At 45.4% G+C, this 17,429-nt stretch overlaps 6 protein-coding genes across 6 annotated transcripts; 5 read left to right on the forward strand and 1 right to left on the reverse strand.

Moving 5' to 3' along the window:
* Positions 1 to 112: 112 nt before the first annotated feature.
* On the forward strand, positions 113 to 836 carry GL218_02698 (Cyanamide hydratase; the record flags this gene model as incomplete). The annotated part of the gene is made up of 2 exons (XM_033579232.1): positions 113 to 350; positions 418 to 836. 2 exons carry the CDS (start codon positions 113 to 115, stop codon positions 834 to 836), a joined length of 657 nt encoding a protein of 218 aa, XP_033438582.1.
* An 890-nt stretch (positions 837 to 1,726) lies between these two features.
* GL218_02699 (Heat shock protein 90 like protein) lies at positions 1,727 to 5,766 on the forward strand (the record flags this gene model as incomplete). Its single annotated transcript, XM_033579233.1, has 3 exons — positions 1,727 to 1,784; positions 3,694 to 3,851; positions 3,913 to 5,766. 3 exons carry the CDS (start codon positions 1,727 to 1,729, stop codon positions 5,764 to 5,766), a joined length of 2,070 nt encoding a protein of 689 aa, XP_033438581.1.
* A 604-nt stretch (positions 5,767 to 6,370) lies between these two features.
* On the reverse strand, positions 6,371 to 7,629 carry GL218_02700 (uncharacterized protein; the record flags this gene model as incomplete). Its single annotated transcript, XM_033579234.1, has 3 exons — positions 6,371 to 7,239; positions 7,312 to 7,536; positions 7,620 to 7,629. 3 exons carry the CDS (start codon positions 7,627 to 7,629, stop codon positions 6,371 to 6,373), a joined length of 1,104 nt encoding a protein of 367 aa, XP_033439408.1.
* A 424-nt stretch (positions 7,630 to 8,053) lies between these two features.
* GL218_02701 (ATP-dependent Clp protease proteolytic subunit) lies at positions 8,054 to 8,973 on the forward strand (the record flags this gene model as incomplete). The annotated part of the gene is made up of 4 exons (XM_033579235.1): positions 8,054 to 8,194; positions 8,248 to 8,266; positions 8,331 to 8,356; positions 8,407 to 8,973. 4 exons carry the CDS (start codon positions 8,054 to 8,056, stop codon positions 8,971 to 8,973), a joined length of 753 nt encoding a protein of 250 aa, XP_033439407.1.
* Positions 8,974 to 10,832: 1,859 nt separating this feature from the next.
* On the forward strand, positions 10,833 to 12,515 carry GL218_02702 (uncharacterized protein; the record flags this gene model as incomplete). Its single annotated transcript, XM_033579236.1, has 2 exons — positions 10,833 to 11,110; positions 11,171 to 12,515. The coding sequence occupies 2 exons, from the start codon at positions 10,833 to 10,835 to the stop codon at positions 12,513 to 12,515; spliced, it is 1,623 nt and encodes a 540-aa protein (XP_033439410.1).
* A 1,064-nt stretch (positions 12,516 to 13,579) lies between these two features.
* On the forward strand, positions 13,580 to 16,656 carry GL218_02703 (Protein kinase-like (PK-like); the record flags this gene model as incomplete). The annotated part of the gene is made up of 5 exons (XM_033579237.1): positions 13,580 to 14,119; positions 14,176 to 14,913; positions 14,962 to 15,164; positions 15,847 to 16,115; positions 16,193 to 16,656. The coding sequence occupies 5 exons, from the start codon at positions 13,580 to 13,582 to the stop codon at positions 16,654 to 16,656; spliced, it is 2,214 nt and encodes a 737-aa protein (XP_033439409.1).
* Positions 16,657 to 17,429: the final 773 nt, after the last annotated feature.

The raw sequence follows: 17,429 nt of genomic DNA on the forward strand, positions 1-17,429 counted from the left end.
GTCATCGGTGTTACAAATCATATATAAAGGAAATGGAAGCCCATCCATCAATGTGATATCAGACGTAGTGTAGCAGAGTTTTAGTTTTAGGAGTCATTCAACACTAACGATCATGTCTTCCACACCAGCAGCAACAGCAGATGATATTGCCAAACATGGCTGGAGCGCCTTTCCAGTGGACGGCAATGCTATCCTCAATGGGAAACCCTATCTACACAAACCTTCGCCCCTGACAGTGAAGGATATCCCGTTTCCCTCCAACGATGCTATCGTCGCTAGGATTCAAGAATACGCCAGGAAGAATCTTATCGAAGAAACATACAATCATTCAATGCGGGTTTACCACTGGGGTAAGGGACACTAGTCAACAATCACATACGAAATAGCCCTTTAAGTTCAAACTAATCAAGCGACCAGGATATTCCATCCTCAAAGACCAATTTCCCGAAGAATTTGGCAAACTCTCCTTGTCCACATGGGCGCTGACGTGCCTCCTCCATGACATCGGCACTACGCAAGAGAACCTACGAGCAACACTCCTGTCATTTGAATTTTACGGAGGAATCTTAGCCCTGAATCTAACTAAGGAACTCGGTGCACCGCCAGCCCAGGCCGAGGCCGTAGCGGAGGCAATCATCCGGCACCAGGACCTAGGTACTGTCGGTAAGATCACGTTTCTAGGACAGCTCATCCAGCTCGCGACCATCTACGACAACATGGGAATCAACCCGCAGATCATCGACGCGGTTACCAGGGATGATGTCAACAAGGCGTATCCGCGCAAGGGCTGGAGCGGCTGCTTCTCGAAGACTATTGGGGAGGAGAATGGGGCTTAAACCTTGGGCTCATACGACACATCTTGGTGAGGAGGATTTCCCCGAGGGCGTGAAGAACAACGAGCTTATGAAGCCGTATGATAACTGGGGTTTATGATGGAGCAAAGGGTTGGAGGTTTCGGGATGGTGTCATCTGGAAGAAGAGTGGGCGACCGACACCTAAGTTCCTGTTTAAACAAGTAGTTGAGATTTTTGTTCCGTTTTTCTGGAATAGTAACCTGATTTTACCTTAGGTACCTAGGTAGGTAGTTAAGCATGGGCCCAGAATGACATGCTCTGCCTTAAGTGTTCTTACTCTTGTAATTTAATGATCATGTACTGTATAAAAAAATTGGTTGTGTTATTTCTTACATAGTTAGCTAAAAATATCCTGATGATTAATTTGACCTTCAGCTTTATTGATTCATGATTATCACATACCATAAGAACTAGATATACCATTTTCCAAGATTATATCCATGTATTATTGTTCAGTCAAACTTGACAAATATAAAAATTTTTTATGGGAGGTAAACTTTATATAAATGTACATCTAGGAAGCTCATCTATCTTCCAACCATCTGAAAGAACTTAAGCTATTTACGAAGTACTGGATCCTAAGGTTTATGCCAAGCGGTAAAATGAGCCTCAGCTTCAGCCTCAGTGGAGTATACCGATGATTTACCGAAGCTATCTAGTCTGGGGATCAGCCTTACCTTAGCGTCAGATGGGGGGTAGTGGTAGCCGTATATATACAGTATATATACGGCTCCCAGGTATAAGCCGCTCCCAAATGTTAGTGAAAAACGTGAAGCTCACTAAATTCATACGTATCGGCGTTTTGAGCCAATCATTTTTTTTTGAGCGGTACAAGTGCTGCGCGGCTCCCCCACTGTAAGCGGCTCCAGCCAATGAGCGGCTCCTGCGCCCCTCATATTTTGCGCCGCTCCCAATTGGGAGCCGCTCCGGGTAAGTGCATAGGTATATAAAAAGATTAAAAGGTATATTCCCATACATTTTTGTATGGGAATCTACTTTTTTCTTTTTTATTCTATTTTTATTTTTTTTATTTTTTTTATTTTTTATTTTTTCATAGTCACAAATATAATTACAGGTTACGGTATACGATTGATTTAATTGGAAGGTTACGTGTTTTTCAAATAGACTACGTTACGTATTACAGGCACGCGTGTGGATTTGTAATTATGGGGTATAAGGGGTCTGTGCGGCCAAAAGTATATGTAATAATACCCTATACGTACCACTCAAAACGGAGGAGCCGCTTAAAACGGGGAGCCGCTCAAATCGGGAGCGGCGCAAAAAGTGTAAGGGGCGCAGGAGCCGCTCATTGGTCGGAACCGCATGCATACGGCTCATTTTGGCCTAACGTTTAAAAAAATCGGTGCGTTTAAACCGTAAGCGGTAATATTACCACTCAAATATTTGAGTCACTTAATCTTTTAAACGTAAGAATCGGGAGCGGCTTCCTGAATTAAGTGGGATAAATACGGCTATATTTAATAAGCGGTATATATGCAGCTACTGCTACCCCCCCAAGTCGCTAAGGTACTATGTACCTAAAGTACCTTATCAGGTAAGTGGGGGATGTGGAATGTTTGATTGCCTTGACGATTATCGGACAAGGACATAGAAGCTTCTACTAGATTTTTGTGTACCTATGTAACTAACTACTATGTGTAAATGATATACAATATTTTAACTCCGGCTATTTGAGTATCTCCTATAATATCAAAATGCGAATTTGTGGCAGAAGAGGTAACTTCTAAATGTATATCCTAGGCGTATATGTACGAAGGGCATTGGGTATTTGTAAATTGAACCTAATAGGTCTTACATGTATCAACCTAGAAATATGTTGTACATACAGGTAAGTAAAAGGCAGGCTGCATACCTGATTAAATTTGATACAGGTACATCTTTAGAGGCAGGCAGCTACGGCGCAGAGGTATGGCAGATTTATTAGGCTAACTATCCCCGTTTGATTTCTCCCTGCCTATAACGTTCCAGAAGTTTGGAGAAACTGCAGGCACCGACCGCAAAGAGATGGAAGGCTCGAGATATGTCAGTGCTCTGGATGCAGTCCAATCAGTGGTCCACAGTGGTTGCCCTGGAGCAATTCTTAGCCAATCAGAGAGCTTAGCACCGTTGGTTAGTACCAAAATTGCCATAGAATTCAATAGAAACCATGGTGGGGCCGTGCACCGAAAGGAAAGAGCTGTGAAGAACATTTCTAGCTGCGGACTGCAGTTTCGTGAACAATACTTCTTTCCTTTCCCTCCTCACTTTCTTCTCAACTTTTTTTCTTCTTCCTCAGATCAATCCATTCTTCTTACATCTTCTCTAGTGACAAGAAGAGAACATAGAATTTCTCTTGTGATACCCCCAAACCACCCTCACCATACCATCATCTTCTGGTAAGTTCAACCCCACCGCACTCTAGACATTCCCCCACCTTATCAGCCTTGTCTTTTGCCTCTTACTCAATTCTACAACAAAAATCGATTCTTTACATTGTTTCAACTGTTCCAGTAAAGAGTAAAATAACAATACAAGACACAAGCCCCTAGAAATTTGTTCAATTTCCCCTCAACGCACTCTCATTGAACGCCTTGTGCGAATCTCTTCTTCACCCCGCCATCATAACCCCTCTTACTCCCATATCCAACCCTTGCAAATATCCCCATTTTTCTAAGCCAAGCTAACCGCCCATTTGCTCCAGACTTTAGATTTTCATACTCCTACCAAACCCTCAATCAAGATGTCGGAGACTTTCGAGTTCCAGGCTGAGATTTCTCAGCTTTTGTCCCTCATCATCAACACAGTCTACTCCAACAAGGAAATCTTCCTACGAGATTAGTTTCCAACTGTTCAGATGCTCTCGACAAGATTCGATATGAGGCCCTATCAGACCCGAGCAAGCTCGAGTCCAACAAGGACCTCCGTATCGACATCATTCCCGACAAGGAGAACAAGACCCTGACCATCCGTGATACCGGTATTGGTATGACGAAGGCCGTAAGTTACCTACCTAACATTAGTGTAATTTTAAATCACATCTTACTAACATTAGAGTTAGGACCTTGTCAACAACCTGGGTACTATTGCCCGATCAGGCACTAAGCAATTCATGGAGGCCTTGACAGCTGGTGCGGATGTTTCCATGATTGGTCAGTTCGGTGTCGGTTTCTACTCCGCATACCTTGTGGCCGACCGCGTCACCTTCATCTCTAAGCACAACGATGACGAGCAGTACATCTGGGAGTCGTCTGCCGGTGGTACCTTCAGCGTCAAGCCTGACACCGAAGGTGAGCCTCTTGGTCGCGGTTCCAAGTTGATCCTCCACTTGAAGGATGAGCAGACCGAGTACCTCAACGAGAGCAAGATCAAGGAGGTTATCAAGAAGCACTCCGAGTTCATCTCGTACCCTATCTACCTTCACGTAAAGAAGGAGACCGAGAAGGAGGTCCCTGATGAGGAGGCCGAAGAGACCGAGGAAGTCGAAGAGGGCGATGACAAGAAGCCCAAGATTGAAGAAGTTGACGACGAGGACGAGACCAAGGAGAAGAAGAAGAAGACTAAGAAGGTCAAGGAGACTTCCATTGAGGAGGAAGAGCTCAACAAGCAGAAGCCCATCTGGACCCGAAACCCCCAGGACATCAACCAAGAGGAATATGCTGCCTTCTACAAGTCCCTGTCCAACGACTGGGAGGACCACTTGGCTGTCAAGCACTTCTCAGTTGAAGGTCAGCTCGAGTTCCGAGCTATCTTGTTCGTACCCAAGCGTGCTCCCTTCGACCTCTTCGAGACCAAGAAGACCAAGAACAACATCAAGCTGTATGTTCGCCGTGTCTTCATCACCGATGATGCCACTGATATCATCCCCGAGTGGTTGAGTTTCATCAAGGGTGTTGTTGACTCTGAGGATCTGCCTCTGAACCTGTCTCGTGAGACCCTACAGCAGAACAAGATCATGAAGGTCATCAAGAAGAACATTGTCAAGAAGGCTCTTGAGCTCTTTACCGAGATTGCCGAGGACAAGGAGCAGTTTGACAAGTTCTACAGCGCTTTCTCTAAGAACTTGAAGCTTGGTATCCACGAGGACTCCCAGAACCGACAGATTCTTGCCAAGCTTCTGCGATTCAGCTCCACCAAGTCTGGTGACGACCAGACTTCCCTGGCCGACTACGTTACCCGTATGGCTGATCACCAGAAGAACATCTACTACATCACCGGCGAGTCTATCAAGGCTGTTACCAAATCTCCCTTCCTGGATGCTCTTAAGGAGAAGAACTTCGAGGTTCTCTTCTTGGTTGACCCCATTGACGAGTATGCCATGACTCAACTGAAGGAGTTTGAGGGCAAGAAGCTCGTTGATATTACCAAGGACTTCGACCTTGAGGAGACTGAGGAGGAGAAGAAGGCCCGTGAGGCCGAAGAGAAGGAGTACGAGGGTCTTGCCAAGTCGTTGAAGAACGTCCTCGGCGACAAGGTTGAGAAGGTTGTCGTATCTCACAAGCTGGTTGGCTCTCCTTGCGCCATCCGAACTGGCCAGTTTGGCTGGTCTGCTAACATGGAGCGTATCATGAAGGCCCAGGCTCTTCGCGATACCTCTATGAGCAGCTACATGAGCTCTAAGAAGACCTTTGAAATCTCCCCCAAGTCCCCCATCATCAAGGAGCTTAGGAAGAAGGTCGAGGCTGATGGCGAGAACGACAAGACTGTCAAGTCCATTGTCCAGCTTCTGTTCGAGACCTCTCTGCTCGTCTCCGGCTTCACCATCGAGGAGCCCGCCGGCTTTGCGGAGCGTATCCACAAGCTGGTGTCACTGGGCTTGAACCTCGATGAGGAGCCCGAAGTTGAGGAGGTGCCAGCTACTGCTGACACTGCTGCCGCCGAGACTGGCGACAGCGCCATGGAAGAGGTTGACTAAATGCATTAAATGGCAGGAAAGGAACAGGAACAGGAATCGCAAAAGTTCTTCGGAGTTGGATGGTTTCGGGCTTCTTTTTCCCGGTGATGTCGTGTCTTAGGCATTTTTCTCTCGATAATTCCTCATGCCTCCCAGTCGCGGGGCCATGATAATTTCTAGCAGGTTTAGATATTGCTAGTTGGTGGTTGCATTACGGATTGTTTATGTATTTTATGCCCTTACGAGAGATACTGGTCGGCTGATCCGTAGATGAAATGAAGTATTCACGGAATTTTAATATTTCAAAGTTTTCTATGCTCCCAATTAAGTGATATTCTCCGTAGTAGCGTAGATGATGATGATGCCTAGCTGACTATCTCTGGGTATAGAGCCTCCGGGTCAATAATAAATGGGGACAAAGGAAAGGTGAGTCTTTAGTTTATTCTACTTCAGTATATTATTATCGATGTACAGTGTTGATGATATATACTAGGTAGTCAAGATTGATATTTGGGTAAAATGCGATTAGCACCTCGTAACACTGATAACAGCATCAATTTATAACGAGAGTCCTAAAGTCACCTGGAGCTGGTGCAAAGATGGATCTAATTTAAATTGTATAACATTATTTTATCTTTGTATAGTCAGCTAGGTAGCCCTGCAACTTCCAAAGTTTGAGCTGAAGATTTGTTGTTCGTCGCCCGGCAAGCATGAAGATAGAACCGTCTTTCAGACTGGAAGACTCTTTTTTTATATGATTTGCTTGCTTATTCCCCAGAAGCATAGGCATATTGTGCACGGCGACGCTTGTGGTATAGGTCTCTCCTTGAATATCTATTTTCTGAATACCGAACGTAGCAAACGGGCCGGGTTGGCTGTAAGTCTGACCCTCCTTAACACTTTCATCCGGCTCCCCGAACCAGAGTATGGCGCCGTTATGCTTGTATCGCACGTCATCCCAACCATAGCACTTTACGATATAGTATCGACCATACTCGGCGCAAAGCCTAGAGAGGTACAATATGTCGTCCACTATTCCCTGTCGCATCATGTCTAGAATGCAGTTATCCATGTCTTGGCGCCAGACAACTTTGTTCGTCAGACTCCTGTACCGCTGACTAGCTCCTGCCATTCGCCTGGCGCCGTGTTCGAAACCGGTCCCCTTAACTGCAATTGAGGAGATTAGATCCTGTCTTGCTAAACAATAAACAGTCGGGCCTTGTAGTTGGTTATTGTTTGTCGAGGCAGTAGTCGCGGAAGCCATATCTTTGTCCTTTTCTGCTTGTTCGAGCTCTACCTCATTCATAGCTTCTGCTATACCCTGTACATCCGCTTCGTCACCAGCGGGAGATTCGTCGGGTATAAGACTATGTGGAACGAACCATGGGTCACCGGTTTCGGGGTGGGCGAGAAAAGTAAAGTCTTGGAGAAGAGAACTGGGTAACCGCGTGCGAGTCAATGAGCACATTCGCAGCTTTGTTGCTAGAGCTTTGGCTATATCGTATAGACATTAGTAGCTGATGATAATGGTAGAAACTAACTAGCTAGGTAGTATAATGATCGTACCGAACGGATTAGCCCGAAGTTGGCGCTCGACTGAATTCAAGGGTTTTCCAGGCCTCGCTTTAGGAACCTGATGCCGCCTAACAGCTTCCCAATATGTAGGATCCATGATGGGAGATAGGGGCAGCTCGCCGACAGCCGTTTTCACCGTCTTGTTTTCTGGGTGAACTTTGAAGACATCGTCTCGATCGCTTGCAAGCTGTTCGTTGCCATGCTGAGCTCGGTCATCTGCAAAGTGCCGACAATTCGAATGCGGGGCAATTATTCTGAATTGGCTAGATTTGGCACTGTTCTGCCGCGCAGTGCTTTACATAGTCTCATAACATTGGCCGTGTTATAGAAGATAGATGATAGAAGATAGAAGGCAGTAAACAGAGGATACACGAAGGGGTTTTTAAGTTAAGAGTTAAGCTTGGGGGAAAATAGGTAATCAGTGTTACTGAGCCGAGATGCTAAGTACATGTAGTAGAAAGGTAGATATCTCTAGGTACATGTACATAAAAATACTTAACTAGCTTATCAACTTATCAACTTATCAACAGCTTATATCCAAGTTATGTAATCACAAGATCACGGAGCGTCATAGCTCCAATTGACCGATCATAGCTTCCCAATAATAACTCGAACCTTTAGGTGGAACATTGAAGTTGTGTTTCCAGTAACCAGAAACTTGGGTCCGACATCAAAGTTTATTTTAACACCAACTCTTGAACACATATTTTGCCCTTAATTTTTCTAAACCATTATGAATTGTCAACGGTTCCTCTGGCGGGCGGCGACGAAGACTGTAGGATGCGGTACTCGTCGTTTCTCACAGTTCCTCCCTCCGAATCCTATCCAAGCTCCTCAAGGAGCTCTTCCCTTACCCTTTATCACAGAAGTTACTGTAAGACAAGTTAATGGAAAATACGCAAATGGACCCAATAGCTAACTGAATAGTCCGGTGGCTGGAGGACATGTTCGTGAACTTTTGAACTTGTCATTACCATATGAAAAACAAATTTGCTGATGGAATCTCATAGACGATATCTTCTCTAAGTTGTTACAAGTATGTATATCTCTCCTCTATATTCTGATTATTTTGAATTGACGAACTAGGAACGAATAATATGCCTGAACGGGGCTATTGACGATATGGTATCGGCTTCGGTAGTGGCACAACTACTCTGGTTAGAATCCGACAATCCGGATAAGCCAATTACCATGTATATCCACTCTCCTGGAGGCTCCGTAACGGCTGGGTTATCTATCTACGATACCATGGCTTATATCCGTTCGCCGGTATCGACGGTATGCCTTGGCCAAGCTGCTTCTATGGGCTCGTTGCTGCTCGCGGGAGGCGAAAAGGGAAAACGATTTGCCCTACCGCATAGCAGTATCATGATCCACCAGCCTTTAGGCGGGACACAGGGCCCCGCAAGCGATATTTTGATTTATGCAAATCAGATACAACGCACGCGCGAACAGGTCAACGAGATTTACCGGAAACATCTAAATGAGGCGTTTGATCATGAGAAATACAGTCTTAAAGATGTAGAGGATATGATGGAACGCGACAAATACCTTACGGCGCAAGAAGCGAAAGACATGGGCATCGTGGACGAAATTCTCACGAGAAGAGATGACAAAAAGGCCGAGAAAAAAGAGGATAGTAACGGCACATAAAAGACCCACTCAACTCGAGTCCCGCCATGATTGAATTGATCAATAGATTAGATTATTATTATTCTCTGACTATTGCTGACGAGTACGAACTCGGGACCCTCGTTAGGACTAGGGAACCCCTGACTTTTCTTGACATGTCGGCAATTCTGAACCGCTTGGTGTCGCCCTACCGGAGGAGTAAGGAAGACTAAGCGTTACAATTACTTAAGCGGGTTCGCAAACATGGCGCCATGCATTCATGCGCTCATATTACCAAGGGAAATGAATGCATGTGCCAATCCCATCTAGATGTACCTGATCTTGGGAACATCCAGACCACGTGGCCCACTTCCAGACATGTAATGCTGCACAACCGCACCGCAAGCATACATAATGCATGCGTACGTTAATACCGCGTTTGGACTCCGTGTCTTACATACCTTATATCCATGTGGTATTTCAGGGGAAGCTGACAGCCGCAGCCTTACCTACTACATACGGGGGGGATAGGTCTACAACTCGTAGACCTCCCTCTGTGAAGCAGTGCAGTCAGTGCCTAGGTACGCAACTTGTTCATATCGGACGTTGATCCACGATTGGTCTAAATACGGCCGGCAGTCTATTGATTAAGCTTATAGAAAGCGGGCGGGAGCGGCTTGAGAACTATACCTTATGGATCTGCGATCCGCGGTAAACGAAGTATACAAAATGATCAAACCCAGTCAAACCAGCGCTAAAGATGAAAGTGGCGGGTCGAAGTGGAGAGGGAATTAGGAAGACTAGACCGAACGGCCGAGTAGCTAACCAAAACGAAGTTGCTAAGAGGGTAAGCAAGGGCCATAACAGGGCAGAGTGCGTATTGGAATTATTTTAGTAGCGAGGATAGCACGCACGCACGCACATACTCACGCACGACAACACCCCCGACACAAACCCCCGACCCTTTCTCTTTTACTAGGCTCCACACTTGGGTATACATCCCGCTCAGTTTGAATCCCAGCATACTCCTTACGATTCTCCCCTCGCCTACCACCTTTCCTTATTCCCCTTTTTTCGCTCGGCCTCGGTATACATACATACCCATAGCCATGGCCATGGTTATGGCCGTCGCCTTATCTCATTCCTATTGCCGGCAGAGGTCGAAACGCGCTCACGCTAGGGTCGAGTGTTTAAGACGAAAGGAGCACACAAGGCAACGTCACTCCACCGATTTATACTCTAAGAAGCTGATCACCGGCTTCTTCCTCTAAACACACCACGCCAACCCAAGACCACTTAACCGGGTTCGTGATTATTACTACGGTACCGTTACTACGTCAATGCAAGACATTTGATCTCCCTCCTCTCTCTCAACTTCCTAAGCACTTGCTACTTATGTAACTCTCGTGATTACCTATTAAATATTCAAACGATCCCCACTCAATATCAAACCCCCCTTAGCCCTATGTTACTTACATGTAGGGCTGATAACCTTTCTATCGTATTCTCTTCTGTCCACTTGGTAGCCGGGCTATTCCTTCGCTTCAACAACAAGAATATTGTTAAGACAATTATGCTATATTATTATCAAACTACTTGAGATCGTCTCGCGTGGACTTAGACGACTTTCTTCTGTCTTTTTAGTTTCCACTAGTATTAATAGTATTACCCGCCGCTCGACAAAGTCTATTAGAAAAGGCGATCATTGTTACTCGCGCGTGCGACAAAGCAGACCGAGGATCTATCCGTGTCACAACCACCAGCTAAAAGGAATTTTACCTTGGGTAGGATATATAAAAGTCAAGATGCATGGCGACTTCACATTCACGGTTAATGGTTACTTAACCAACCCAAATGTCAATATGATGCTTCCTTACCGCAGCTCTGGTTCGACTCCAGTCATGCAGACCCTTTCGCCAGAGCTGTCTCCTCCTGCAAGCGATTCTAGCCCTGTTGATTCAAGTAGCGTCTCGAGTCATGATGTCGATCCTGTCAAACCGACGGCAATACATATGCAGACTGTCTTCTCCTCGCAGACCGGAGAGGCTCATCCTTCGCAGCAGCACTCGGCCCAAGTATGGGAATCCCATAAAGCTGAAATACGGCGATTGTATTTAGAAGAGAACAGGCCACTGAAAGAAGTCATGGCGATAATGCGTCAAAAGGGGTTTCGGGCAACGTGAGCCGCCAAGTTTTCATTACCTCTTGAATACCCCGTTGGCTAACGATGCCTTGGCAGTGTCAGAATGTACAAATCGCGCTTCGACAAGTGGGGTTTTAGTAAAAATAACAGCAAGAAGGATGTTATCGCGATGTTACAGGTTCAACGGCAACGAAATGCTGTCGGCAAACGCACAGCCTTTCATCGCAACGGAAAGGAGGTGGCCATCGATGCTTACCTCAAGAGGAAAGGGATCTCGCAGTACGATCTCGTAGAACCCGGCCTGGCCGAGAATCTCCCCGAGAACTTGCGCTGCCTTACACCACCTCCCGAAAGTCCTAAGGTCTTACATGCCCCAGGTAATCTATCACTACAGGAACTCGTCTTACAATGCGCGAGAGATTTGGCCTGGAATTGGTACTGTCCGCCTGATACCCCATTAGTTGCTTGCGCAGCCCATTATCGCGGAGATGAGTTACGTTGTGCGATCACAGATATTACCAATGCGGACTGGCTATTCTCTGTTGGGCAGTATGAAAGGGGTGGCGCAATGTGCGAGCAAGGTTTCAAGTCTTTGCATTTAGTTTTTAAAAAGCCATCGATATATGGATTGCTGCATTTGTTAATCACTGTTCTTGATGCCTCGAATAAAGGGGTTGTCAAAGAAATTTGGCGATACCTTTCGGCATACGCGTCTGCCGTTCGACTCGATGGGCCTATGGCGCGACTCTTTCAGGGAATGTGGAAATATCTCAGCACCCATGAATATGAGGAGTTCTGGGACTTCATTTTCGAGTGTACCGAAAAGCTCCTTTTAGTTGAAGAACATCATTCTGGCCTCCCGGCGGATACGTTACCAAGGCTTTATCCTATTTTATTCATTCCACGAGCTTACCAATACCAGTCCCAACCGTATCGTCGTCTTCAAAGCCGCTGCGACTTTAAGCGACTAGTCCAAGGAACCATGCCAACGGCGATAGAGGAATTGACCGTTTTTCAGGCAACCGAACTACTCATTCTAGGAAATCAGACGTTATGGCAAGGCGAACGCGTTTTCGAGCTTGCCAATACTGTCCTCGAAAACACGAAGGGCATTGCATATAACACGGAATTCTTCGTTTACATCGCACTAACTTCGCTGGCCCACTACCACAGAAATCAATTTTTACTGAAGAAGGATCCAATTTCCAAGGAATCAAACCACCAATTATCGGTACACTACCTTGAACAGATTGTCTCGGTGATGGAGGGTCAATGGGATCCCGATATGGGATACCTCCTCGGCGAATTGGAGCGGTTGGAGCATTGGTATAGGGAAGCAGGCGACATTGTTCAAGCAGACGCCGCGCACACCAGGTGGCAGAACGCTCTGGAAGCGATACCGAAGGACTTCGTTAGAGGGCAAAAAGGCATATTACATTAGTTCTTGGAACGCCAGAGGACAATACGCCACCACTAAGTCGCAGGATATAGGAGCCTATCATGAAAATGAGTGGCTGTGTATATGTATTGACATATTCGTGTCTTATAGGAATTTTGCTTTTGGATAGCGCCGGTGTTACGGATAGGTAACAAACTGCATGGCGCTGTGAGTCTCGATTTGCTCCTATTAGGGATAAGACAAATCTTGAGCCTGGTTGGTGTCATCTGCTTACTAGCAGTCTATGTATATCTACAGAATACAGAATACAAAATACAGAATACAAAATACAGAATAAAAAGAATATTGCACATATTCTCTTCGTATCTGTGACATACTATCCTATCGGTTTCGTCCAGTTAGAAGAGTTTCTAGTTGGAGGGACTGAGGGGGGCAGTGAGAGTTGGGCGAATCAGAGCTTCTAATACAGACAAAACCTAGAGCTCTACGGATTGCGCCGATGCGCAATAACGCAGCTATGCATCTGCAGCCTTATGCAACAGCTCTCATATGAATATAACATTGTATTCCCATTCTACTTTGAAACTCCTTAATTAAATTTACTACTCATCAACCCCATTACTTACTTACCTTTAGTCACTCCTTTTTCTTTTATTTCAAAAAAACCATTGCCTCTTTAGTTCCTAAATCTCACAGGAAACCTAAACGATCTCAACAATCTCATATCAGAACTTGGAAATCCTAAATGATTTGTCAGTTGGTTCATGGGAACCTTATGGCAATCTATACATGGAACTACTGCGATTGCAACCACGATCGTCATGGATAAAGAATACGATCACGATAGGGACGGCTCACAATGTAATAACTTTGAAAGTCGTCCATGGCCTGAACGCCCGCCACAGCTGAGTGTTACAAACTTCAAGACAAATCAAGCGGAACAGACCTATATCGCCGATAAACAGCATGTTCCCTCCCTTGTTCTCTCCACCCGACTCACCATGTCAATGTGTAGAAGTCTTGACTCTAAATCAAGATCCTTTCTACCATCAAATCAGATCGATACTATAACGCCACAACTGGTAAAGGAAGAGCTCAATAGAGCTATGCCAACACTCTCTGAATCCGTCCTCTACAACTATACCGCTCAGATTCTGGGTATCACTATCGACGATGCTACTGGTCCGGAAAAAAACTCTCAGAAGTCGAGTCTCGAGTCACAAGTACTGGAGGCTCGCCTTCTAAGAACGTTTATAACCCTGGTTCTCATCGGCAAGGTTGAAACTATCCCATCGTTTATTGTCTGCGGATTTACGGACTCATTGCTTCCAATTGGTCATGCTCACTTCCAAAATCAAAAAGCACCACTATATTATCCTCCATCACTAGTATTACTAGTCACACGGTGTTTCAACAATTGGACATTGTCTAGTATCGACGCCTTTATAGAGACTCAATGGGTAGTCCTGTCCCCATTTCTCAGCGCATCAACAACAGATGTCTCTCTCTACGACTTCTCCGCGCAAACTATCCTCCCCATTCTCGACGATGATGCCACTGTCACATCCTCCATCAAAACTGGTGGTTACAGCACTGTTCGAAAAGTCAAAATCCATCATCGACATCACGATTTTGGGAATAATCAGGTACGTATGAGAAGTTAGCTTATAGATGCGGGATCTAGCTGCTAAATACTTCCTAGGACAATCTATACTTCGCTTTGAAAGAACTACGCTCCCGACAAATTGAAGACTTTCAGCGCGAAGTAGCCGCTCTAAGGCCATTCGTGGTCTCCCCGCATCAACACGTTGTTAAACTTCTAGCAGCGTTCCGGCACGAAAGTTCGTTCTACCTGCTCTTCCCATGGGCCGAAGGGGGCAGTTTACACTCTTTCTGGAAAGACAACCCAAAGCCAGTCTTAGATACGTCTCTCTCTAGATGGGTCTCAGAACAATGTCTTGGAATTGCCAATGCCCTGTATCAAATCCACCATGGTCACTCTGCCCCCGAGGCAGGTTCATCACACTACGGACGACATGGAGATATAAAGCCTTCGAATATTCTTTTATTCAAGAAGAATATTGGCAGTAACGATTTTGTTTGGATGCTTAGTGACTTTGGTCTCGGTACATTACACCGCCAGATAGAAAGAAGCAGAGGTGATCACCCTATCGGATTCTCGCCTACTTATAGGGCACCGGAACTTGACATAAAAGGGATAATTGATAGCGCCTACGATATCTGGTCCCTTGGATGCGTCTTTCTTGAGCTTCTCACTTGGATGCTTTGCGGCTGGGAAGGTGTCAAGTCTTTCGCCCTCTCTCGAGTCGACGTAGACCAACGAACCGATAAAGCGGGGGACAGAGACGACGGGTTCTTTAGGATCGTAGCAAGGCAAGGAGGTCCACCAGATGCACAGCTCAAATCAAGTGTCGTTCTAGTAAGTCCCGCAGTCTTAGATATATAAGGTGCTCTACTAATAGCATAGTGGGTCAATAATATCACCACGGCAAAGGCAACGAGTCCTTATATTACGGACCTGGTGAATCTTACACGCAATGACCTGCTAGATACCAATAGGGAAACGAGAGCTAGCATCTCGCGAGTTGTGGAGAAACTCCAATGCCTTCGACAGAGATGTTTAGAGGACCCAACGTACACGGTAGCTATTCCGCGGCCTCGCAAACCGCCGTGGCCAACCCGAAAGCTCACAAGCCTTCACCAAAACAACTCTTCAGTATTGAAAAGCAAAACCCAACCAATCAATTTCATGATGGACCAATTGTCAAGCTCTAACGAGCTAAATCCCACAGATTCAATAACAGTACCCCGTCAGGGTTCCTTTTGGCCTAACTTTAGTGAACCTTATGGCGATGATAATATTACATTCAATTTTTCAACCGATATGATGCCTATAGAGGGTGTATCGGGTGGACGTCAGTTCGGCGTACTACCACATCGACATATCCTCCCTAAGGGGCAGACTTCTCCCACTCAAAGTATTCTCGGGGATCCAAAAAGCCGGAGACGAGTTTTCGACGATATGACCGGCCACGACAACATGAGCTATGAGCCGAAAAGAAAAAAAGTGCGTAAGAAAGGGGGTACACTCACTCATAATACTTCCAAGGATCAACCGCCAGATATTTTGGAGCAGAACCCATCTCAAGAACCGTCAGGACCTGATGTAGAGGGGAAACTATTTGCCTGTCCATTCTACAAACGAAATCCGGGGAAATATAATACGAAAGCCTGGAAAGCGTGCACCATACCCGAAGGTCGAACGATAAATAGACTCAAGTCAGTTTTAGTTATCTACCTATCTATTGCAAGAATACCGTAAGGTGGACTGATAGCTAACGGTACAACATAGAGAGCATATATACCGTAACCACTGTTCCTCCCGCCGTCGATGCGACCGTTGCTTCGACGAGTTTGAAAATATGTACGATCTCCAACAGCACCGTCGTTCGGAAACACCTTGTCTAATACGAGATTCTCATAATTGTATCGACACCATTGATGAGACACAGAAAGGCGAGATCCGGAAGAAACAGCGTGGGATATCGGAAGAGGAGAAGTGGAAGAAGATATATAGGATCATATTCAAACTAGATCCGACTTCCGAGGTCCCATCACCTTGTAAGCGACTCAGAATATTGTTTCATAACCTACCTCAAGTAGGTAGAGAATGCTAACATAAGCTACCTATTTACTAGATTGCGATGCGATTGAAAAGGAATCTGGCGTAGGAGACAATCAAGACGGCACCGATACACTTGCCAAGTTTGAGACTTTCCTTCATCGTCTAGCAGATGATGATCACCAGAACGCGTCAGAAATCAACAGTTGCCTCAACCTCGTCAAGCGCTTTCGTCGAGAACACGCGCAAGATCAACCGGTAGAGACTGTGTTATCCGAGATGCCATCTCTAACCTGTGATTATTCTGACAGCACCGCCTGGACATCTGAGTCGCAAGGGTTTCCGTCATCAACACTAACAACCATAGACGACGACACACGTTCTACTGACTTCTCCACTGCCGGTACGGATCAGCTACCCGCTCCTCCATTCTGGGATGACTCGTTCGCGGCGCATTTCAACAAGGTCTTCTCGTCAAATAAACCGTATAGTTTCCCGGACACTCTCGACTTAAGGGACGATGGTGGGACGCTATCGTGAAGGTAGTTGAAGTCGCACCTCCTTCTTTTTTAGACGTGATTTTCCCTTTATGCCGAGATACCAGTTATGGATGTATGTGCTGTGTTTGCATGGGACAGGGGGAAAAAGTATCGGTTTTATGTATGGGAGGATTGGTTTCTATTTCCTCCGAGGATATCAAGAGTTATGACTACGGGCTAGGATTTTTTTATATGGGGTCTATTTTATTTTTTTTATTTATTTATCTTTCATGTCTCTTAATATAGGTGTAGTGGTGCGAATAGAATTACTTACAAATAAGTCGTGAGGTGTATCGTTTTTGAGTATGATAGTTGTGTTCTTTTTTATAATAACCACGTATGATTGAGCTACGTATAAGGATAACTTGGGGATTATTAATAACCGCCTTCACAAGATTGATGCAAATGTTTACATTTATAGTAACTTGCTGAAGATTATTCTCTCCATTCCTCCGGTGGGGATGATGCAAAAGAAAAAGAATGCGCTATATATTTTTAATGCAGACAAAAATTCACGTCAACCTTAACACATAGGCCTCGTGGCGCAACGGTAGCGCGTTCGACTCCAGATCGAAAGGTTATCCGTTCAAATCGGGTCGGGGTCATATTTTTATTTTTCTTTACGCATACCCACGTATTTTAAATCGGGTTGAATAGCCTGATATTCTTTCTCTTTGCTTCAATGTAGTTTAGTTTTTGTGAGGGATACTTGAGATACTTGAGATACAAAAGGGACAACCCCGCTTCTATTGCCAAGGGAAAACTTTTTACTCG

This window comes from Daldinia childiae (genome assembly GCF_008694065.1).
Source record: "Daldinia childiae strain JS-1345 chromosome Unknown Scaffold2, whole genome shotgun sequence".
NCBI classification, from domain to species: domain Eukaryota; kingdom Fungi; phylum Ascomycota; class Sordariomycetes; order Xylariales; family Hypoxylaceae; genus Daldinia; species Daldinia childiae.